The following is a 26105-nucleotide window of genomic DNA, read 5'->3' as shown; positions in this document are numbered from 1 at the left end:
TACATATTTTAAAAGCTTTGGATACATATTGTCAAATGGCCCTCCAACAAAGTTTATCAATATACATTCAAGTTACCACCCCATAAGCAGCCTGTGAGAGTGCTTTGTCTCACCATCACTGAACCTCATCATAATTTTTAAGTCTTTATCACTGATAGTAGAATGATACTTTGTATTCATGATTCCTTAAATCAGACCAGTCTTCACCAAATTATTGAAGTTTTACTATATAGCACTCATGCTAGAGAGGAAAATTCTGAGAATTTAATATTCAAAAATATAAAATTTCAATTGTTTGTTATCATTGTTTTAGTGGTTCTTAGACCAAGCTGCACAATAGAATTATGTGGAGAACTTTAAGTATATACCAACGCCTGGGACTTGCCCCAGACCAGTTGAAAACTCATCTCTTGGGGATATCCTGGGCAGCAGTGTTCTTTACGATCTCCTCTGGTGATCCAGATGCACAGTGGGGGATGAGAATCACATTCTATTTCAAAGAAACCTGCAATCATCTTTCCATAAAAGGTCTTTCCCCAAAGAGATGCATTGTTTTATGTAATAATACATTTTATAAATATTTTATTATTATAAGCATATGCATTTAATTTTGTTTTAAAACGTTAAACATATGACTGAATGAATAATAGCAGTGTCACTGAAAAATCTAAAATAATTCAAACACTATACTGGTATGCTATGCCATTATAACAAACTTTACATTTGTAAATGTTACCATTGAGGCCTTGTCCAAACACACACAATTTTTCCATAGCTGTAACAGTAGTACAAATACAAATACATTCTTCTTGTTTTCACCTAGCAGGATGACAGAAGCATTTTCCTGTTTGATATGTAAAAATCATATTTTCATTTTTAACCTTGTAGCATATGGGTTGACCATGTTTATTGACTCATTGTGATGAAGTGTGGCCTTCATATCTTGATTTTTTTCATTATTATATCTAACATAGGGGTGAACATCTTGTGGAATATATTTTCCCTCCTTTGAATCATTTCCTAAGGAAATGATGGCATGATTTTTGTGAGAATAAAAAAAATATATAAGTGAAAGATTTATGTGTAAAAGTCTATACAAATAAAAAGGAATTATCATTATCATCATTTTTATTGTCATTAGTAGCCATAGTTAATAGTGGAGGTGTGGTAATATGGTAATAGTAGTAAGTGTAAATCAGCACATCCAACATGTCTTACAGAGCCTAAAGCCTAAAGCAGGGCTTTGTAATTTTTCTCAGCTTCATGGTGTCCTTTTCAAGCTGTCAGTATTTCATTTAAAAATATGAGATTTAAAAAACTCTCTTTGAAAAAATATAAATATTTATGAAATATTACCATGAAATAATGACTATGTTCACAAAGAGCAGGCTAAGAAGACATACCAAATGCTGAAGTAGGCATATGGTATACAATTCTTTAAATATTAATTCAGATTTGTTATAAAATAATCAACACCTTAAACATTTCATTCCTTCTTAAATCTTGGTGCTGTTTCCATAAATAGGTACTGTGCATCATTTGCATTTAGAAACCATCTTTTTTAAATAAGCTAATAAAAAGCCTTATTTGCTGGTAATCACTATCACTAGCATTCTTCCTATCTGCTAAATAATAATGACATATTTAAATGTACAGATCACCATTCCTCTAACCAGTCAAAGCACATTTTCAAAATGCTCTAGTGTACACATGGCAAGGCTTTGTGGCTTTCCTTAGAGGCCATTATTTTTTTATTACCTATCATTTGCAACAGACAAGCATCCATATTTAGGATTCAAGGATGTAGCCATTTTGTGCATTTTGTGACAACAATATTTTAGAAGTTCTCCATCTAAATATTCTCAAGGAATGACAATAAATAAAATAAAATAAAAAAAAGAATAGTCACTCTGTGTGTATTTTTGTCTCACAAAGAAGAAGCGGTGAATACCACAGCTGCTTAAGGGTAATATATAGATGAAGACCTATTTTTAAATTTTCTCTACTTTCCAACAAATCAATTCAACAAACAGTTAGAATCTGTGGACAATAGCTGGAAGTGCTAATACATATATGAAAAAAAAATTGCTGTCTCCTGCAGAAACTCAGAGTTCAGGCAAAGTGACAAACACAAATCTCCATCACTCTCTCTCAAATATATATTTATTGAGAGCTTATTATGAGCAAGACACTTTGAAAGCTCTTTTCACATATCAGTTTATCTAACTATAACGCAGTTTGCTAAGAGCTATAACAGAGGTATGTAACAAGGAGACAATTATGTAACTAAAGGTGTTGGGGACAGCTATACAAGTGGTAACATTTGACCTGGGATTTGAGAAATAAAAAGGACACAGAAAGCGCTTTTAAGTAGAAGCAAAGTGCTTTAAAAAACAAAACAAGGAGATAATAAAGTGTATGGAGGGTTGTTAAAAAAGCCTGTGTTCCCCCAAAAGGAAGAAATAGAATGGGAAATGTGTGATGTTTTCCCACTGCCCTTAGCTTCCTTCCCCCCACGGTTATAAAGCTTCTGCCTTAGACAAGCAGTGAAGAAATTTGAAATCATCTTTCTATAAACAATTAAAGGCAAAGATGATTTCTTATTTTCTTCTGTATTTCCAAGATCTAACACAGTCTTTGATTCATGACTGGCATTCAAAAAAATTTTATTGTTTGCATTAATCAATTCAGATCATAAAACTTGTGCTCAACTTCTAGAAATCAGATATTTTGATACCAGGTATATGTGTGTAGGTGTGTGGAGAAAGGGAGATATCACTTGTGTGTGGAGAAAGCAAAAACCTACTCTCCAGTGTATTGGCCCAAATGCCAGGAGATAAAGGATGCTTGGAAAGGAGATGTTTGGAAGATGAGAAGTTACTTCAGAATGTTCCCAGGATTTCCAGTAACCTTACAGAGATAGAGTGAGGTCTGCTCCACAGCACCCTATACATTTTGAAAGTCACTCATTAATGCTTGGGGTCAAAGAGGTAGACCCCAAGTTTGTATGCATTTTTATATTGGAGGGAAACTGGAGATTGCTTATATTGACCCCAAGTTTGTATGCATTTTTATATTGGAGGGAAACTGGAGATTGCTTATAGCTAAACAGTTTAATCTTGAACAGGCACTTTCTGGGTGAACCTGCTTCCTAGCTCTGCGTGCAGACCTTATGGTCTGTTGAAGCATGTGTGGGGAGAATTATGTTTTGTTAAAACTGAATTTTTTGCAACCAAGATGTTTTATGCTTATTCTAATGAAAGGGAGAGTTGCTGAGAGTTTTTTATTTATTCATTTATTTTTAAAGCAAATTATTCACTAAACATTTAGCAGTTAAATAATCAAAATGGAGCAGGGAGCCTGGAACAAGTTAGTAAGTTGGAGAAGTCCTTTAGTTGGAAAAAATTATTTCACAACAGCCAGCAGCACCATGAACTGGCATAATCTCTTTTTCTCACTCTGTTGCTTTTAAAGAAGTAGGAGAGAAGACTGGAAAGCCACCCAAATAAACGTTTCTGCATGGGATCATGTGCCTGGACCACCCATCAGAGATTGAGGTGGGCTAGTACGATGAGGAAACAGCAGTGGTAGATTGCCCAGTGAGGCAGAATTCCGGATTTAAATAGTGCTCTTTGCAAACACATTATTTATGGTGTGCAAAGTATGTGTGAGTGTATATATGTGTATACAGAAATACTACCAGGAAAATTTTATAGGATATTTTCTTACTATTAATTTAATTATTGTGATGTTTTATATTCTCCTTTTTTTATTGCTCTTCAGAACAAAGACAGTGTCTAGCTCTTTAGATTTATTTCTCTTCTTCCTGGTCATAGACATTTTTTGAGAAAAGACATGGTTCATATTATGCTAAACTCTTTAATGGCTGACTCTTAAATATTAATAACTATTAATAATATTGGTGTACTTGTACAGGAGAGAGCAAAAAGCTCATACCAAATAGACCTACAAGGTGTTTTTAAAATGTCATTATACCAGTTTGACTTATATCTCCAATTCTGAATGAACACTACTTTCTGCTAGAAAACTTCAAAATTGATATGCCCCTATATGACTCATTTCGTACAGAAGGTATTCCTTCACTGTTTGACCTTTATCATTTGCTTTGGCAAGTGTGCTTTAATTGTAAACAGGGTCAAAGGTAATCCTTAATAAAAATGGATGCTTCTTAGAGACAAGAGAAAATATCACAGCCTAGTCAGTCTAATAAATATAATTCCCTTTTCAATCTTATGGAAATAGTGATGTTTTCTCCTCTGTATTTAAAAGATTGATATTGAAAATAATAATAAATTGAAAGATAATTCTTATGAGAAGACTAGATCTTCCGAGAAGACATTATTTTTGAAAGCCTTAGTAACAGGCATGGTAATGTGTATTTACAAAAATATATCAATGTCTTCCTCTGTGCTTTGGATCCTGATGTACATTCCTAAATTCCATTCCTTTATCAGCAATAGAGAGGAAACCCAGGGAACAATAGGGATTCATGGCTATTTTGTTCTCCACCAGAAAGGGAGACAGGGACCCAAAACCAAGGCACTTAGGAGGCAGAAAAGAGGGAAGGGGCAACAGCAGCATTCAAGCAAGGGCTCTCTATGCTTAACAGGACCAAGCTGCTGGAGAAGAGGAGAGCACAGTGGAAGTCATGCAGTGCGAATCCAGCAACGATGTCTGAGAAGTTATGACTGTGTATCAAGGTCGGTCATGTGACCATAATGGAGCCAGAAAAAAAAGACATTTTTTTTTGGCTACTGATCATATTCTTTCCTTTTTAATACATAAAATTACCCTGAAAACTGCTGGAATTACTAAAGGTATGCTTGAGATTTTTCACTGTTTACTCAAGTAACAACTTTTTCTTAACAAATGCCTCTTTCATCACTTTTTTCTTAAGATTTATTGTGAGGAAACAAATGTTGGAAAAAAGTTAAGTCTCCTGCTTGGTTAGATTGCTGTTGTCTGAATATATATTAGAGTGAAAGTCTTCATCAATACTCCCACTGGAGATTTTATCACCTTACTTTGTTTAATGAGCAGAGCAGATTATTAATATAAACTTTGCATCTTTCTGTTGTTCACTGCTTTATCTTAGGGCTAGAACGGTGCTTAGGACATATTAGGTACTCAATAAACATTTACTGAATCAATTGTCTCACAAATATTGTAAGACAGTGTTGATACCTGTTAATGGGGAGTGGTATCAATTTAGTATGCCTCAATCAGTATTTATTAGCAAATGAACTAGAAAATATAGAGTACACTGCATAGCTAGGGTAAGTATTATTTCGTGGAAATGCTGCCTCTGTTACTTACATACATGAGTCCTGGGTTAGTGGGTGATAAAATCATTTCAATGGGTTGTGACTGTCATTTCAAAAAAAAAAAGAGAAAAAGAATAAAATAGGATAGGATAGGATGAGATAGAAAATTTCAGAGTGTATCACATGTAATAAGTATCTTTTCATGAAACTTTTACTTCAGTTATGCATTAAAACTGCATGTCCACTGGATTGTAATGTAAGTTAATTTCTTACTGTGAGAAGAAGTAAAAAACAAAAAGTTTAAAAAATAGTGCTTTAGGATGAGGCCTCTGAGTTCCCTCAATTCTGTGGCAGGAGGTCTATGGAGTTGTGCTTCAGGGGGCACGTTTATGAGATCACAGCGTGAAAGGTGTCCTGTGTAGTTGTGCAGTACAGGGGCCCTGCTCTAGGGTATCTGTGATGAATATTCTCTCCTTGCACCTGTACCCACTGGTCTTTGATAGATACTCTGAATCTCCCTGGACTAGCTCCAACCCCAGGTGTACCTCAGTAACTCCTAAAGACTTCTGTGGGATAGTGCCGCTTTTAATCTGCAAAAAGGTGAGTTGTTACTTTGAATTTGCAAGAAGTGTAACTCTTAGAAAATAATTTTTGGCTGATGTTAGTGTTGTTTAATATGTTCCTAGAATGTAAGAGATTTATTAATAATTTGATTTATTTAGTATTGCATGTATGTGGAAATGAAATCAATTTTGATGAACCATAGGAATATTAGCATATCTTTAATGAGTCAAATTTTTATAGTTAATGTTACTTCCTAGAATCTGGGTACTTTTGAAAGTTGCTTAAACTTTTTCACAACACTTGATTTTAGTAAATAATAACTTAGTTATTCCCTAGAGAATTGAAGGACTTCTAGTGGCTTTATAAGTGGGCTTAGAGCACTTGAGTGGAATAAAATTCTCCCAATTTACACACTGGGGCAATTTATTTCTTAAAAGGTATAAAATAGATCATTGAATCAGCAAATATTATGCCACTCTGAGTTCTCTTATCACACGCCTGATTATGCACACTAAATGCCTGAAGTCAAACATATTTTAACTCTTATACACAAGGAAACAAACTTGGAATAGGTAAACAAAATAATTACTGTAACCCTGAAATTAGAAGAACTTAAACATTAAAGCATTGCCTGGGGTAAAATTATCTTATAGCAAAGAAGAAATGACTCATTTTGCAAAAATTTAACTGAAGAATATACATAAATTTTTATCACACAATCAAGAATATCCCTTAGCTGTGATGTTTGGTTAAAAAGCAAGAGCAGAGGGCAATTCTTAACCTAAGAAGTCTTGTGCATCAGACGGGGGATAAAACTTAGGCATTTAAGACTTGGGGTGGAAAGAATTACAATAGTAAATATTACTTATTCAGTCACAACCTTCAAGGAACCTCTTTCTTCATTCTGTTTTAGTCTATGTAAGACTGGAAGATTATTCCTAAACAAACTTCCCATGTCCAGCTGATCTATATAGTACAAATCCCCTTTGGTGATGGTAATCTTGTAATTTTTCTGCATCTGTAGTCTTATCTAGAAAATATAGAGAAATGACAACTTCCCCTTATTTTCTATTTTGGCATGTTTTGAGAATAAATACATAGAACAAAAAACCAAGCTCATTACTTTGCAGTCTTTTACCCAAAGTGTTCTTTTGTGTTCTTACTATTTCATCTTCTTTTACCTACCATAATAACTGTTGTCCTGAGTTTTAACCAAATGTATTTTGTGCTGAAAGAAAACTTTCTTTTCCAGAGTTTTAATATCTATATAAATATTCATGAACAAATATTTATTCATAGGTTTATTTATATTCTATTAGTCAACATATATCTTTAAGAGTTAAGGCAAAAAAATGTTTGAATTATTTTCTTGTCTGGTACAAATCCATACTCTGGTTCCTTCAGAGGATTATATCATCATGTGCTTAGAAGAGGTCATTAAATGCTTTTTATTAGAAAAAAAATAAGACACTATAAAAGGCATTTTAAAGTGAAAAAGTTAAATTGTGTTTAAGGACTTTATCATATTGGAGGAAGGTAGGGTTCGGTTATTAAGTTGATTAGCAGAGTGGTCTAAATAATTTTTCTTCTCTGAAAATTATGAGAAATCGTAGGGCCACGGAAGGGTTAGGTTGTCGTGCGGACACTGACAAGGGACATGCCCTCTTCAGAGGCCTGGGTTCCTGGCACGTGTTTTGTTCTGTGTCAGCAGGCAGTGGTTAGAGGCCTGAGGATGTGGGGGCCTGATGAGGTTTGACTGTCAAGGGCACTTGATCTTAGATTTCTGCCCAAACCAAAGCATCACAGACATGTGCTGGAACCACTTATATGCAGAAACTTGTCTCTAAACACTACAAGTTGCTTTAAATGTACACTGCTGACGGACTTCCAGAACATACCTGCATTCTGCAGTTTGAGTGTTTGAACTGTGAACTTTGGGGTTCGGTTTCCAGATCCACAGAGATTTGCTTTACAATTTGAGGAATGTCATCAAGTATCTCAGAGGTCAGTTTCTAAATCTGCTACATGGAAATATTAATCTTTACTTGTAATTTGATGTAATTACAAAAACCCAATAGAAACCTGTAAACTTTATGATGCAAAATGTTTAGAGAGCTTTAGTGGAAAGGTAATATGAAAACACCAAATATAATAAAACCTTGTATATTCTTAAGTTTTAGAGATGTTTTCTAAGAATTCCAAATCTCATTTTGTTACCATCTTCGCCCCCAATTTCCATACTTGGATTTTAATACATTTTAGATGTACCCCATAGAATTCACAAATAGACCTAAAATCAATATTTGGGTTGTTTATGATAGAAAAAGTATTTAAAAGAAGTTTCTGAAAAAAAATTGCCAATCAAATTAAGCATTTTCAGAGCAAGGATTTCTTAACGTAATATTATTTTTGAGCAACTGCTGAAGAGAGCAGAAAAAAGGCACTGGACTGAGCAGAAGGTCACGTGAGTTCTGTCCAGGCTATGTCACCACAGTTATAGACCCTTTTGGGTCCAAAGGTCTCATCTTTGGAAGACAGGGTTGAGTTGGACCACATTACCTGCGGGATGGTTTCAAGCTTCATCCTATCATGCTTGGAATGGCATGACTTGTGTCTGCGCAGTCACCCTTTTCAAAGCCTATAGACACATCACCCACCAGGAAACCCAGACATATCTGAGTAAATGAGGTGATATTTCATTAAAACAAAGGTTACCAAACGTGATTCACAAATGAGGGGCAGTTCTCTTGATATTCTGGACATTTCATCTGCATTGACACAAACATTCTAATCATTGTATTCTATGATATCAGAGTCCAAATATAGAAAGCAAAAATAATTGACTTTTGTTGATACCTAAAAGTGCATCAAAGGCTGACAAATGTGGCTTCTAACATGCATCAATGTACTTTAATTCATTGTCTGTTCAATGTTTTTAAAGATTTTGAAAGTGAATACACTATTGTTGAAAGTGAATACACTAATGTTTCAGATGAGGAACTTACGCAGCTGGGAAGAAAATGGATTTTAGAATCAGATGAATCTGGGTTCAAATCCTGATTCAGTTATGTGCACTCCTGGACAAAGTTATTTAAGTTCTTGATGCTCAGTTTCCTCATTTATAAAATGGGGACAATAATACCTTACATTTTAGAAAGCTGCACAGGTTAGAAATAATGTATGTAAATCCCTGGCACATAATAAGTACTCAATGATAGATATAACCAACTTTTTTAGAATAAAATGTATTTTTTTCTAATGTCTTACTGATATGCTAGGAATTCCCAGCGAAAGTACAGGAATAACTGTGACTGTCATCTGCTGTCTCATCGTGAATGCCCAGCCTCAGAACTCAATGATTATTTGATGGGTTAATAAATAGTGTAAATAGATATTTAGGCTGGGCAATTACACTGGCAGTAATTCAGTTGTCACAGTTCATAACATATCAAAAAGAAACAGGGCATTAGAGATCTCTTCAATGTTTAGTTCACTGAAAGTTATATTAATTAGTTAACTTACCCATTTTCCTAACCAGCTGCACATAAGACTCCCTAATTAGTATTCAACTTTATACACTTTAATATTTTAAAAAGTCATACTGCCCTAGACTTTTTTTTAAGCAATGCTCCCTGTTAGTTTACACATGATTGGCCATATCCATATCATTACTATCATTTTTTCTTGTCACTTTTAGCTATTTATATGCTAGCACTTTCCTTATATTAATAAACTCACAACCTGTGTTATTTTGACACCCCAAGCATTGGTAATCCAGGTCAGATATTTAACAGAGATGTATGGAACAAGAAAATAAATGTACAAGTCTACAGAAAATAAGTATAAACTTGACAATCAGAAGAAACAAGAATATAAATAAATGCTGGTCTTTCCCATTATAAATGAATTAAAAATACAACATTGAAAAATACATACACTTTGTACCTATGAGCTTAGACCTGAAATGAAGTTGAGGTAAGGGGTATCAAAATTTAAAGATATAATACAACAAGACTAATAATGTCTCATCTAAATGATTGATGGTATGCTCAATAAATATGGTGTATTTTTAAATAGTTGCTGACTTTATGTAACTTTAATCTGCTAAATGCATAATATTAAATTTTCATTTTTGTGGCATTATCTAAAAAGGAATATGAACTTAGGAAAAAATGGAAGCCCCTTATGAGCACCCTGTTAAACACATAATAAATGAAGTTTCATGAGATTTCTTAGACTAAGAATGTCAAGAAGGCACTAATAATTTCAAATATCTTCTTTTTAACACAATAGGTCACTGAATAATTCTTCATTAAATAGTGACATCAAAACACACCTCATAACACAAGTTGTGGAGGGTAGCAGGTATCAGTGGCAATACCAGGAAGGAAAACACATGATTTTAGCTCATCAACAAAGATATGTAGGTTATAATGCTTTCCCAGGATGGTGGTATAATGCAGTCTATACATATCTACAAAACAGCTTATTATTAAAAGTCTCAGCAGTTTTCTTATTTCTAGCAGCAACCTGGTTGTATTTGTACAGTTTCTTTAACATTTTGGGGGACTCTACTGCACAAAACACAGTTCTTTTTCTTATGTGTCTACTTCTAAATAAATTTGTCTCCTTCATTAATAGTGGTTGAAGAAATACAATAAATTTGGGTTCAAAGCCTTAATGTCAATGGTAAAAATAATGGTTTATTGCTACAAGAAAATTCTAAAATAATTTCAAGATAAAAAATCAGGGTTTCAAGCCTTTTTTTATTAGAAAACTTAAATTATTACCTTTTTTTTTAATAAAAAAGGGAGTAGCCAATATCCATTTTTGAATTTTCTCAAACAAATAATAATAAAGGATAGCAAACTAGGATAAGAAAACATATTAGAAGACAGCTTTCAACTTCATACAACTTTGAGTTACCTTTTCCTATCCATTCACCTGTTTCTGGTCAGCAGCAAGAAAAAAATATCCATTTATTTTTGCCTACTTGGGTTTTCCAACAGGAGCTTTCATTTACCTGAATACAAACAAAAACTAAGGGAAATGGCTTTTATATTGGTATAGACCAAGTACGTGTCTCATGAACCAGGAAATTCTGCCTTCTATGGCTTCTTTTTCAGTGTAGAGTCCAACATAAGGTTATATAACCAACTGAAAGTTGAACAATGTTCAAAATGACACAGATTGGCAACAAATAACGGAAACACATGGAATCCCCTTGGCTGTCATTCTTTCTAATAGACAAATACCTAGCGTTCTGTAAATAAAATTATAAATACTAAAGAAATGACGAGAATTTCACAATGGGGAAAGGATCATTCCTTATCATAATAAATATTTTGGTACACATTTAAAAAAAGTAGAAAAGTTTAGTACCTTTGGGTACTTTTTTCTAATAAAACCATACCTGCTTCAGAACTTGTTTGATTATAGCTGCTAACAATGCTGTTTGGTATCACTGGAGTGGAGGACGTTGAAATTCTTGACTGAGGTGGATTGGGATGTAATGAGTTTCCTAAAGCCATGCCCGACTGACTGAGCATCCCACAGTTCCCGCTAGCCTGAATCTGATTTATTAAACCTGCAAGATGGTGGTTTGGGACTGGACTGTTACTGTGAACAAAGTTAGTGTTTGCATTGTGGCAGTGCATGGCTTCCCCTCTTAAAGGTATGCTCTGTGTCAATGAATTCTGAAGAACACTGGAGTTCATATTGGGATCTGTAAAATGCAGCTGGTTAGCAGAGCAAGGCAAAGCAGTATTTGAGCCCCCACAACCTGGGGTACTATTGCTACTCAAGTTTGAGCTTTGACAACTCATAGACTGTAGTAACTGAGACATTGAACTTATGGGAAAAGAACCCTGATCCTGCTTCCTTAGCAAGTCGGGTCCGGGTTTAGGAACTGCAGAACTATCCATTTGAGACTGTCTGAGCAAACTCAACACTGTGGTAGGTGGCTGTTTTCTTTTCCGCAATGAGTCTTTTTGCTGAGACATCAGCTTATCTCTTAGTGCTGCCCGACCACTTTGCCCTTCAACTGTTGGGAGAAGCATGTTGGCAGTAGGAGGGAACATGGTGTTTAAAGTGCTATGTCCTTCGGTGTTGCCACTGCGGGCAACAGCTCCAGAATTGCTACTGCTGCTACTGTTGTTACCAGCCAGTTTGTTTTGATTTGCTAGCTGTGCTTTGGCTGCTGCTGAGAGTAAACTACTTGCTGGAAAGGAGGCAGCATTGTGCTGGTTCAAGATCTGATTTAAAGGCATTCCCAGCAAACCAGGCTGACTCTTTACGGAACCACTTCCAGCAGATGCAGCAGGAAGAGCTGCACCGCTTGGGGTATTTAGTACATTACTCATTCCAGCAATTAACGGGTTAGGGATATCCTTGTATTGGTGATGTCCATCGGACTTGGTAGAAGGGCTTGATGGCATTGATGGCCTCGGGGACCCTATTGTTGACCTTGGTGACCTGGGTGGAACCTTAATACCACTACATGTGGCCTGGGTTCCTACAGGCGGCATCATGAAATTTCCATGATCTGATGATGTGGAAGATGAGCGTGATCTTTGGGGCGATGCCTCAATCCTTCCAATTCCAGTCCCCATTATGTGCACTGGGGATGTCACTGGAGAAGGAGACAGAGAGGTTGAAGCTGAATGCGGAATTCTTTGTACATGACTCCCATGATTCATGTGACCAGGTTTTACAGTTGGCAAAGGGAGATTACTTGGCAAAGGAACAACAGCAGGAGGCATGCTTACATTCATCACAGGTACCTGAGAGTGGACATTTGAATGGAAATTGGGTGGATTAATGATAACAGGGTTCTGATTCACTGGTTTACTAGGAATAGGGTCAAGAATGCCAAGTGGATCTTTCTCAGATGTTAATGGCTTTTTCTGAAGAGCACAAGAAGGTGGAGGAGGGGGAGGTGGGCCTTGGGGTGGTTTGTGGTGGAACATTGCTCGTGGTATTTCCATAGTCGTTGAAAAATTACACAATGGTTTTTTCATTACTGGACTCTTTGTAGTCAAGGTTGGGGAAAGAGGTATATTAGTCCTTCCAGCCATTGCACAGGATGACTGTACAGGAGAACCATGTAGCATTATTGAAGGTGGAGAAAGAGGAGTCCTATTCAGGTGAATAGGACTAGAATTGGGAGCTCCGTGAAAACCAGGATTATTTCTTGTGAAAACATCAGGGCTTCCAAGCGGGTCAGTCCTTGGAGAGATTGAGCCATCTCCATATATCTGGGATCCTGATGACGCTGGGCTGGGCAGGCCTCCATGGCTGCCACGGAAGGGAGATTTCTGTCCGTGTTCACTGCTGCCCAATCTCTGCCGGGGATAGACAGGGTGGAGCTCTTGTTGCTGGCTTCCAGGCAGTTCTTGTACATACAGCCTTCCCATGGCATTGGATGATCCAATCATTAACTTGAAAGGATGCTTACATTCGGACATTACAGAATTTGTAATTCCTTCATGAGACTTATTTCTTACTGATCTTGGAGTTGCTGCCCGTGAAGGTACTACTGGAGTTGCATCTAATGTGAAAGAGAGAAAAAAATCTATGAATAGCCTTGATTATTTTGTGTCTGTGTGTTAGTTGGGGAGGGGAGGAAAGGAAGAAATGAGGAAGGGAGAGAAGGGAGGGCATCCGGAAATAGATATTTGTAATTAGAAGCTGTGACTCTAGCAATTAAAAAAAAAGTTTTGCACTCTAAATTAAATTTTGAGTTTAAAAAAAATACAAATCATTCATCGTTGACCAAAGGCTCCCAGTAACTGCTTATTACGCTTGTTTACCTCTTATCTGTTGAGAAAAGATGAAGATCTAAATCAGTGCATACTAACATTAGCCACTCTAATAGTATTTAGAATATGCAAAATCAAGATTGACAGTCCATATGGGAATGGTGATGTTACTATCTTGTTGGATTTGAATTTTTTAAGACACAGTTATAATAGAAAATTACAATCTGTGTGGCATAATATTTTCTTGGGTGATTTGAATGAATTGCCATTTGCACTAGAAAATCTGTTAGCCTACTGAAACCGCCTCAGGACAGCTAAAGTAACACTTACTTAATCCACAATTTTTCACTGTGAAAGAAAGAATTTTAATTTTGCGAATTAAGGGAATGGGATTCTGAATCTTTTATAATGGGAATGATAACAGTAAATGCAGTGATAGTTCAATCATGTTTAGCTTCAAATCAGTCTGTAACACTGAAATTTATTTGCCCTTAATCAGTCATGACTGTAAAAACAGCCTTACTCAATCACTTTAAATAAAGGATGGCAATTGTTTTATTAAAATAGAATTCTCAAGCAAAATTTAGCCAGGGTGTTAAAATCATCAGTACTAGGTTCCAATTGAGTATTCTCTTTTTACAGGAATATATTTCTCACTCCCTGCCTTTTTTGGAATCCCTTCAGCTTTTGGAGATCAGACAGAATACAGGCAACAAAAGCAAGCTGGCTCATCATACAGAATTTTCACTCTATCATGTTGAAATTCTAGGTTTAATTTTTTTTTTAAGCCCCTAAGGGTGTTTAACTATTTTATAAAATTGTGCCTTCTAAAACAGGCATGGCAAATAGAATTTGTTTCATATGTCCCTTCTCATTAACAGGTACTGGCTACTTAGAGAACTGTGTTGAAAAGGATGCTAAGCTCTAGCTGGACTCCATGAGACTATGCCAATGAGTCTATTACAGGTACAGGGAATAAGAGTGGCACCATTCATACTATATAGTTGTGATCTCCATTCTGAGAACAACAACATATTAGCAAGTATATTTAAATTCATTTGCAATGGAGGTACATTTACTTACATACATCATTACACATTTAAGATCAATATACTTCTTCTACCAGCTAGACAATATCATCATATCATATCATATCAATTTCAAATTGTATCATAACAATTTCTAAGACAGTGGTTGCCAACTTGGGGTACAAAGAAGTCTAGGTGGGGTGTAATCAAGTAGTAAGAGATGCAGTGAACATATTTTTTTTTTTTGGTGAGGGGAAGTGTGGTCTTTCTCTTTCTAGTTCAGATTCTTTGATAGTGTGATTTTTTATAATGTAATATATAAAAAGTTGAGAACCAATGACATAGAATCCCAGCAGATAAACTCAATTGAAGATGATTTTCTTGTTCAAGAGAGACTTTTAAATGTGCCTTTAAATTATTAAAGAAATAATACATAGAAAATATTTGGGGCACTGTGCTTGGCATTAGTAAGAACACAGTATTTGTACTAACATAATTCGCATGATCATGGAATTAACTGTGCTCTCTTCAGTGACAAAACTTGTAACTTTTCTTAGATGTCAATGTATTTACGCTATTTAATTAACTACAGTTCAATGATTAAACATATAGATGCTGGCAAATTTTGATATTCAATTAACAGAATTTAGAAAGTAGCTATGGTTTAGATAGGATTTCCTCTGTACCTGGGGAAAGACAGTTACTATCTTTAAAATAACAGGAATACTAAGCAAGGAAACAAAAGATCAGCCAATGTTATGTTACAGTTAGGAACTAAAATATACAAGAGTTGACAAATGTAAATGCCAGGCACTCACCCAGTACTTTCATGTATATTCAAGCAGACCTTTCAAAAGAATAAACAGAATCTAAATATATATATATGTGTATGTAAAATAAAGACAGGTTAAATATACCACGAGTCTTTTGAACTTTTGATTATTTAAATTTCAACCATATGATAATATATTTTAAAATTATGAAATCATACTAAATGCTGTGCTTGAAGCTAGTGAGAGTAGCAATTAATCCACCAAGGTGTGCCACTTTAAAAAGGATGGCAATGTACCTATTATACCTGCATTAGTTAAATATTTACCTTCAATATCAAGAAGTAAACTTGTATATATATGTATGACAAAAGGCCTAGTCAAAAATCTGTTAGAGACATTATAATGGCAGTAAGACTACGTAGAAACAGGTAAAACTATTTATGATATGTGGAGTGAGAACAGCAGCAAACAGGATATGCACACACAGGTGCACAGTAATAAGAAAAAGCAAAAAAAAAAAAGTTACATCAAGGCAGCAGGATAATGGTAAATTTAAAATAATTTATTACTATTAGATGTCTTTAAATTGTTGTAATATCTTTTACTTTAAAAATTGTAGCTCATTAAAAGAATAGTAAAGATTCCCTAAGATATTTTTTTCTTACGTACCTTAGTGCAGCAATTTTTTCCAATCATTCCTGTTAAAGTTTAAAGTTTAGAGGGTTATTGGAAAGGAGCTCTATGCTAATAACTGCCAAATTTGTCTCTCCCTGCCCTCTTCACATGAGTTCTAAGTGCAAATCTTTAATTACCTGTATGATGTCAAAACTGCTCCCCTTCACAACCAATGCTTGCGATAATTTGGCCCCAATTTCCTGACACAGGCTTAATTTTCCACTCAAGTCAGATTAGTTTCCAAATCATCCCTTAATTATGCTGCAATTATGCTATACTCATTCTGGACAATAATTTTCCTATTTCCCTCATAAGTCTAAATCCTATTATTTTCCAGGGCTAGTTCAAAATTTCACCTCTGCCTTTAAGTCTTCTCTGATCACTACAAGTCATACTGATCACCCCTATTTTTCAGGACACCACAGAAAAGTGTAATCTAAATGTCAAAAACAAATGCTTCCCCCTGAAGAGCTGGGGGAAAATGCAGAGGTATTGGGCTTCCTCACCTGGGTTGTAGCTGATGTTCTCACAAACACTGAGGACTGGCAGTTTGATGTGCCAAGCCCTTTATCACAGAACTTGTCCTTATGAAGCTCGTTACTGCAAAGGAGAGGCTAACCCTGCTTATAATTATGCCTAAGAATCTCCCCCTGAGTACCTCTTTGTTGCTCAGATGTGGCCCTGTCTCTCTAGCTAAGCCAACTTGAAAGGTGAAATCACTGCCCTCCCCCCTACGTGGGATCTGACACCCAGGAGTGTAAATCTCCCTGGCAACGTGGAATATGACTCCTAGGGAGGAATCTAGGTCTGGCATCGTGGGATGGAGAACACCTTCATGACCAAAAGGGGGATGCGAAATGAAATGAAATAAAGTTTCAGTGGCTGAGAGATTCCAAATGGAGTCGAGAGGTCACTTTGGTGGGCACTCTTACGCACTATATAGATAACACTTTTTAGGTTTTAATGCATTTGAATAGCTACAAGTAAATATCTGAATCTATCAAACTGCAACCCAGTAGCCTTGACTCTTGAAGACAACTGTATAGCAGTGTAGCTTACAATGGGTGACAGTGTGAATGTGAAAGCCTTGTGGATCACACTCCCTTTATCCAGTGTACGGATGGATGAGTAGAAAAATTGGGACAAAAAACTAAATGAAAAATAGGGTGGGGGGGATGATTTGGGTGTTCTTTTTTACTTTTATTTATTTATTCTTATTTTCACTTTTTCTGGTATAAGGAAAATGTTCAAAAAATAGATTGGGGTGATGAATGCACAACTATATGATGGTACTGTGAACAACCGATTGTACAGTTTGGATGATTGTATGGTATGTTAATATATCTCAATAAAATTGAATTAAAAAACAAACATAAAACAAACAAAACAAAACAAAACACAAATGTTTCATTGCTTTAGTAATATTTAACCCTGAACTGCTATTCAAGAGTTAAATAAATTGTAATATTTTTGAGGGAATTCATATTGTATTATTAAAAAAAGTTCCTCATCTCAAAGTACAACTTCACATATTACATATTAATCATAAAGGGAAAAAGGTACCTTAATAACGGAGAAACCAGGTGGGCACAACTTCAAACAATCAAACTTAATGTCATAAATATGGGATAAATTGACACTATGAGCTTCCTAATGGGGACATATCATCATCTATACAGTATTCTTACCAAAAAGCATTTAACTTGAGTATAAGCATGAGGAAACAATCAGCCAAAGCCAAATTGAGGATGATCCTGCAAAATGGCCTGGACTCTTCAAAAATGTCAATGTCATGAAAGACTATGTCTCTGTTAAATTTCCTGAATATCATAATTAGATTGTGGTTATGTAGGAGACCTCCTCGTGTGTTGAAATATTAGGGGTGAATTGTCACAATATATGCAACTTCCTCTCAAAGGGTTCAGTCAAGAAAAAAAAAAGGGTATGAGGGGTAAGGAGGGAAGCAAATACAACAAAATGTTAATTGTTGAATCTAGGTAGAGGGTGCATGGGTACCCAATGAACTATTCTTGCCAGATTTTTGCAGTTTAGAAGGTTTTCAAAAAACAAAATGTACATGTGTGCATTTGTTCCCTAGGGAGAGGTATATAAAGTTTTTGGCTAAGTGATTTCTGTGTAGTAGGTGTTCAATAAGTAAATATTAAATGGGTGAAAGAATAATGTTGATAGTTCCTGTGATGGTTAGGTTTATGTGTCAACTTGGCCAGGTGATGGTGTCCAGGTGTCTGGTCAAGCAAGCACTGGCCTAACCTTTATTGCAGGGACATTTGTGGCTCGTTAAGAAACCAGATGGCTAGTTTATTCAATCATCAGTCAATTGACTGCCCCGTGACTGATTACATCAATGAAAGGCGTGTCTTCCTTAATGTGAGAATTCAGTCAGTTGGATTTAACCCAATCAGCTGAAGACTTTTAAGGGAGAGAGAGAGGACCTTCACTTCTTCAGCTAGCCAGCAAAGTGTTTCCTGAGGAGTTTGTCGAACACCTTCATTGGCGTTGCAGTTCGCTGCCTGCCCTGCGCAGTTTAGACTCATGCATCCTCACAGTTGCATGAGACACTTTTATAAAATCTTATATTTACAGATATCTCATTGATTCTGTTTCCCTAGAGAACCCTAACTAATACAGTTCCTGACATAATAATGTTGCTAGTTTCTCAAATGCAACATATTGTACATTCCAATACCAACCCTAGGAAAAAGGCTACATTTGTTTCCTAAAAAGCAATGATACTTCCTCTTACTAGTGCAGCTTTACACACCTGCACAGCATTTGTATGTGTTAATTAGTGTTTATTCTGCTTGTTTAACTAGATGATCTGAATAGGGAAATTTTGGGAAACCACCTCATGGTAGGTTTTCAGAACTAACTTGTGATTGTATAAAACACATACCTAACTTTAAAAGCATTGTGCAAGTTTGAAAAGTGGAATGGGAAGATGCTTGGCAAAGTGATTTCCCACCATCCCTGATCTAGGAGGGTAGTGGAGGAGAATTCCTAAACCCTGCGCCATATTACATACTTGTTCCTCCCCCTGGACTGGTGAGCACCAGAGAAGGATGTGGGGCTTCCATGCTTTTATGAAGTGTGGCCACTGCAATGATTTTTCTTTTATGTATGCATAGCTTTGTGACATCTTCATCTGCTTTAACATCTTCTGCAGTTCTCTGTTTCACCGCAGCCCCAGGATCAAAATTAAACACCTGAAAAAAACACAGCCTTTGCTTATGTTTGTTGGTAAAAACATTTCATAAAAAGATCCCTTTGTTTAAATAAAAATATTATGCACAGATTAGGCCATAAATCTGATAAAACTTTTTCAAGTTTTTAAATTTAGGAAAAGCAACTTAATATAACAACAAACACTTCTGCCAAATTCATGGTTTTTAGTGGCAAAATAACCAATTAAAATTATCTCAATTCTAAGATAGTAAAAATAAATCCATGGAAAGGTATAATATCTGATAATGTCCCCAATTTTAGGTACTTTCTAATGATATAAAAGTACAAAAAACAGATGAAGTATAGTTTAAAAAAATCTCTGATAATTTCTATGTGCCAACTTTTTCTTTGGCCTTATATTATTACTAAACTAATATTACCTTTTCACTCTGGTATTAAAAATTGATTTCTATTTTTACAAAAATCTTATTTATTGTGTATACCAATGAAAACTGCTTCAAATCCTTTTTAAAGAATGAGGTGACATGCAAATAGAAAGGAAAAAGTCATCTATTAATCTTTAGTTCTAAAAATGGCACTATAATATTTATTCAGAGACTAGCGACCTATTTCGATAGTAAATAATATTTTGCCATTTAAGATAATTTTACTTTTTACCTTGTACAGGAGCAAAACGGTTTCATGTTTTGAGTATGTGGGTTCAGCTTTGTGATTTTAGAAAGATTTGTGGCAGACTTATCAACACCACCACAGAACACCAGTGCTAAAAATAACATTGCAGATTTGAGGAGTTATAGCAGGGAAAGAAAATATTGCCTATTAAAAGCCGAGCATAGGTATAGCTCTAGTGAAAAGGTACAAAAGTGGTTTTAATGAAATATTTAATATGAATATAGGTTTGACACCTTTGAAAATGACTCTTGGATTTGAACTATTTTCCACAGTCTTTTGAGCATTCCAAAATGCATGCAAAAGATGTCCAATTAGGTAAAGATTTTAAATGTATATATGATTGGAGAAATAATATAAAAGTGAAATGCCAAATGAGAAAAGCAAATATGTATAACAAACTGCTGATAGGACTATTGTAAAATGGTTACCTTGGGAAGAATAAGAGGACATTCCAAGCCACACTTGCATGTTCCGTCAGTAAGCAGGTATGTTTTAACCTGCTCCAAGCAAGATAACAAAGACCCACTGGGACTGTAAAAATAGTTTGAAAAAAACATCAGGAAATAATTCTTACTGTACATATTATATGAAAAGAGATATAATTTATAGTCTTACTGTCCTTCACAGGATAATATTTTCCTACTACAGAAAAACATTTTCTGTGTCAATATTGTGTTAGCTAGTAAATTATAGCCTTTAACATTGATTCTTTTTCTTTTGAATCAAAATATTTCTCAGAAAAATAAAGATTGTCATGGAAAATTAAATAAAAGTATTTTGAAATCCAAGAGAGGACTTCAGATGGGAAAATGCAATTCTGGAAGATTGCTGCTATACATGAAGAAAGGACAGTTAGAAGCAGGCAAGAAAGGAAAATAAGGAACAAGAGAACATCATAAAAGTTATCATTACCATTTTAAACTAGAAGATCTGTTTTTAAAGCTGTTTGAGGAAAAACTGAAATGTAGGAACATGGTGGTGGTCCAACAGAAAGTCAGTGAGTCTACAAAAACTGGAGCTAACAAGTTTCTCCCTTTTAATCTTGGAGTCCAGAACCAGGTTGTCCCTATGTAGAAATAGGATTCTCTCTCTCTCTCCCTCTGTCTTCCCTCCCACCCTTTTCACCCTTATGTTCCTTTGAAGAGAGAAGATCAGTGACGCCCGACTCAGTTTATACAGAGGAGAGAAAGGAGCCAAGCAGAACTGACAGAGGGTAGGGAACTTTTGAGGAAACAGGGTTTCTTGGGGCAAAAAGATGCCTTTCATATCTTCTGGCTGGTAACTGGGCATGTGTTCTCAGTGTTGCTTTTTGTCAGGTATGGTAAGTGAATACTGATCAAGTTCAAGTCTACAGACTTAGCACTAATTCAGATGATAGGGTAAGTCTGATTTTTATATACAATGGGGGTTAGTTTAAAACGGGCAATTTGCATTTTAGAACTTTTCTTATTAATATCTTAATTTTACATCAAATATTTACAGCTTAGAAAATTATTATATACTTTTCATTTGAGAATATCTTTTATTTATCACTAGTTACAAAAGCCTTCTGATCAAATTTATTGAAAAGCAATGTACTTCATTTCATATCTATACTATCATGCTACTGGGGTTAGACTATTCTGCCTCTACAAAAACATAGGTAGTAGTTTTGGATCTAGTAATGAATCAGCTTTAAAATTCAATTCATATTTTGTTATAGACCATAATATACATAATTATGCATGTAGAAGATCTAAATTAAAATCCTCAACTTTGTTAAATCACTTATTCATTTATTTAGCTAGTAAGCTTTTTCAGATGATAAGTAAAAAATAATAACCTCCCTATATTATAGACCTGAGTCCCACCATAAGGAGGAAGGACGACGAGATGTTTTTGGAAGTCTGGTAATATTGTTACAACAAAATCACCAAACAGTTAGCATTTTATCGATTTTTCATGTGAAGAATTAATTAATTTTTTGAAAAGAAACAGCTCAACATTTTAGAGTTAAAAGAAAGTGGAGGGACTGAATCCTAGAGGAATTTAATTATAAAATTAAACTGAGGACTAGAATTCCAGAGTTATTTTAGAGAATTCTGCTATAGACACTTGAAAAACACTTCCTTGCAATCAGTCAATTGGGTTCTTTTCTTCAGTTGCAGTTCTTTAATTAACTTTTGGGAGTAATAATTACTGTAAAAAACAGTTACAAGTCTTGAGGCATAGACAAAGCTTAGAAGAGTGGGAAGCAGGTGGGAAATTTAATGTGTAGCCATCATGCCACCTGAGGCAGGAACAGCTGGAGACTACCCTAAAAACCAGAAGCAAACTGTACATTGAGAAGGGAGTTCTAGAATTAGGCTAGCTTCTTATATATTTCAAGTAGAAATTTCATCAGTTATACACAAACAAATAAAACCAGTGCTGGCTAATTTGAGTGTTTTACCTTAGCAGGGAAAGTTAGTTTCTAAAATAATTCTTGGTGTACATATTTGGATTTGGAGATCTCACATTCACAGGGTTAACATAGTGAAGTCTAGTCAAACTTGGAAGATCATTAACAAGATAACTGACAGATTCCCAAACTTAACGTGGTTTTGTTTTTACAACCGAAAAGCTGATTTATCCTTCATAAATCATGAAGTTAAAGTGAAAAAAATTAAATTATCAAAATTTTAAGAACATTTGCTATAAACTGAATATATACCTGTTCTTTATAACCATAAATATATAACCATAAACATAGAGTAACCAAAATATAACCATAAATATAAATCTATAGTACAACCATAATATAACTGCAATATAGCCATAACCAGTTACATAAATATTACTTGTGCTTATATATTTATAGAATATAAATATTCTAGAGTATAAAAATAAATATTTATAGAATGTAAATATTTATAGAGTAACCATAAATATAAACATATATCTAAATAACCATAAATACAAGTATATAACACTGGTATCTTGGCTACATTATATTTATAATGAAGTATTCTTGGTACTTTAACAGCCCTGACAATAGTAGCACTTTGAGAAAGTTATCTCCATATGTCCTCATCCAACCCCTAACAGGGTTAGTATGACATGAGATGAGCTCCACATTCCCTACTTCTTTTCCCAGCACCTCAATAAATATAGAGGACATCTTTAATATTATAGAAACAAAAAATTTACATGACAAAAGAATTTTAATTGATCGTTAAATTTACCTCTAGACACACTTTACACAAAACAAATAAAACCCAGGACAGAGTCTGAACTGACTTTCTGAGTAATTATGGCACAAAATGGTTTATGTTTATATAATGAAAATACCTCATTCATATGAATGCATCATTGAAGAAATGGAGAATTCCGTTGGAGCTGGGATACAAATAATCACATTAAAAGTAACAGCATTAATTTAGTGATGCAATATGTCTTTTTAAAAGTTCTAAATCTATTTCCAATAGTTTTTTTATTGCATCACAAAAATTTATGGTATTCTAATCTTTCATATACTTTCTGAAAAATTACAAAGTAAGGAACTTAGAATGCAATTATTTAATGACTAAAATTTCTTGCCAACAGTACAATTATTCCATTCAATTTGTTCTACAGAGATACACACCAACAAAATTAAAAGAGCAGGCATTTGCATTTTACTTGTATGATCTTAACTTGTAAGATAATCATCTCCATCACGACTTTTTCTTTTTTACTATTAAATGCAAGTGAATAGGTTAAAAACTGTGCAAAAAAATAAATTATTTTAGGTAGTATCAGGCCTTGAGTAGTTTAATAATTGAAATTGCCTCTAGATAAATACTCAATCTTCTAACAGAAAAGCCAGTTGAAGCACCGTAAAGACAGAAAAATAGTGTCAAGAGATATGGGGTCTATTGATCCAGTGTTTTACATTCTCCAGTGAGTTTGGTAATAATGCTTATATATTTCTTTTAGAAACCTTCATATTTTTCTTTATCCTTGTTACAGAGATAAGCAGATTGACACCTCATATAAACACAAGTAATGCATAAAAATTCTCTCTGGTTACCTGAGGCAATTTACATTGCAAAACAGTAGAGAATAAAAATACTCTAGTATTTCTAGCACGAAGGTAATTTGGTCAAATTTACTTGAAGTGCTGTCAGTCACATTATTTTGCTCCCTCTAAGAGGAATGGCTGGTACCTCCTTAATCTTGGGTCTACAACCTTGGAAATAACACAGGAAATAATAAAAGCTCACCTGATATAAAGCACTCCATTTTGATCCACCCGACGCTGCCAACCCACAGGAACTTGTATAGCTGGAAACCCTCCATCCTTGTCCCCTCCGTCACACTCCTTGCCTCCATTCATTTTCCGTGTCTGCTTGGGACTCGTCCAAGATATCAGCAATAAGATGATATCCTTATATTACATGGCATGATGGCCTTCAAAAATGGGCCAATGCAGCACAGTTTTTCCCAGACTGTATAAAATGCATTGGGAAGCTTCGGCTCAGTTTAGAACCAAGTCTTTGAAATCTGCCATTGTGAAAAAAATCAGTTTCCCATTATAATCTACATTAAATAACAATATTTAATTCCTAATGGTGGTCTACATGGGTAAAAATGAGTGCTTCCAATTAAGGAAAATCATAATTCACCAATGCTGGTATCTGTCTCAAGTGGTGGAGGAAAGGAGTGTACAGTTTTTAGTTCACCATTTTGTCTTCAACCTTGAAGGTGGTCTAAAATAACCTCTACTGTCTAGAAACCAGTCTCATTTTTAGTGTGAGTCAGTTAATATTTCCAGGTAGTATCCGACTTCATAGACCACATTCTTTAAACTTTCTCTTGATCTTCCAATCTGAATCCAAGGTGTTGCAGGTTGGTTCATCTGATGTTTTCATGTCTTCAAAATTCCAATATTGTAGCCTGAAACATATGTAAATATGTAAACTGTATATTTAATGTTGAAAAACTGAGAAGCACACAATTTTAAAACAGAATAAACTGCTAAGGGTACCAAACCACTTTGATATCCGTCTTCCAAATTGATCCACTTACTACAGTTAAGCCGATTTGCTTGCTCCTCACCACATGTAATTTTCTAATTACTAGATATAGAACTATATTTAAAGCATTACACACACACACACACCCTCCTTCTAATAAAAATATATCTCCTCTATTATGACCTGACATCTGGAAAAGTAGATTAAGTAGATATATGTCTATTTACATTGTTTAATTTGATGATTAGGTTATACATCCATATTTTAAAACATATTATTTAAAATAATGTATTATTATGAATCCAACCACATTTTGTTCTCTCCTTAATTCTACATATCCTTATGATTCACTTTTCTTTTCTAACCATTATTACTGGACTAAAGAAGAAAAGGTTTCCTTTTTTTAAGAAAAAAATTAACAGGAAATAAACTTAAAGTATATTTCCAAATATAAGACAAGGTTTCCCTCCAATGTTACGGATCGTAAGAGTGGAAGTTGCTTTATATTTCAGATTTTGCAAAATCTCTTATATTACTGAATGCTGCTCTCTTAAGTCCTTTATTGAATCATAGGTTCTGTTTGGGGAAGACCTATCAGCTTGAAACAGCAGTATTCAATGCGAGTATGGAATGCTTATACGGGTCACCTAGATGGAGCTGTTAAATAAAAAATGACGGCAAAAAAAATTTTAAAAAGAAATAGTATTTAATTTTGGTGGAGAACATGATGTCACAGTTGGTAATATTATTTGTTGTTATAAACAAGCCTTTTACAGATCAATTTAATATATAGTGTGTGGTTATACTGTGGGACTCATGAAATGCCATTAAAGTATGAATGAAAAAAATTGTTCTGGTGTTACATGAGTGGGACTTGTGGCTTGTGATAAAAATTTCTAGTGACAGCATCACCCAGAAATTTTTAAAAACACTGTACCTCAAAGGTAGTGAAGATGATATGCTCTGGAAAAATGGGTTAGAAGACTTAAGATTCATATGGAAGTAATGAATCAAAACTGTTTCATAAACTGTAAATGGACAAATGTAATATGTTATTTTAAATAACATGTTTTAAAATATGCATGTGTAACGTAATCATCAAATTAAACAATGTAAATAGACATATATCTACTTAATCTTTATTTCTAAAAGCCTAGATATTCAAGGT

General features: G+C 34.7%; 1 protein-coding gene across 7 annotated transcripts in view; it reads right to left on the bottom strand.

Moving 5' to 3' along the window:
- MBD5 (methyl-CpG binding domain protein 5) overlaps window positions 1–26105 on the bottom strand; it is a 150022-nt gene that overhangs the window by 34412 nt on the left and 89505 nt on the right. For 6 of the 7 annotated variants that reach the window (XM_037850553.1, XM_037850556.1, XM_037850558.1 and 3 more), the window contains 4 exons: window positions 24185–24857; window positions 20390–20492; window positions 19129–19309; window positions 11263–13398 (listed from right to left, as the gene is read on the bottom strand). In XM_037850553.1, the coding sequence (XP_037706481.1) occupies window positions 11263–13398; window positions 19129–19309; window positions 20390–20492; window positions 24185–24297 (2533 nt within the window). In that variant the 5' untranslated portion in view covers window positions 24298–24857. Of the gene's footprint in view, window positions 1–11262; window positions 13399–15455; window positions 15485–16079; window positions 16109–19128; window positions 19310–20389; window positions 20493–24184; window positions 24858–26105 lie in introns of those variants that run through there. The other variant, XM_037850557.1, reaches the window with a different exon arrangement.

This window comes from Choloepus didactylus, chromosome 9, assembly GCF_015220235.1.
Source record: "Choloepus didactylus isolate mChoDid1 chromosome 9, mChoDid1.pri, whole genome shotgun sequence".
Classification (NCBI taxonomy): Eukaryota; Metazoa; Chordata; class Mammalia; order Pilosa; family Megalonychidae; genus Choloepus; species Choloepus didactylus.
The sequence above is the reverse complement of the archived record's forward strand: the minus strand, read 5'-3'. Positions and strand labels throughout refer to the sequence as shown.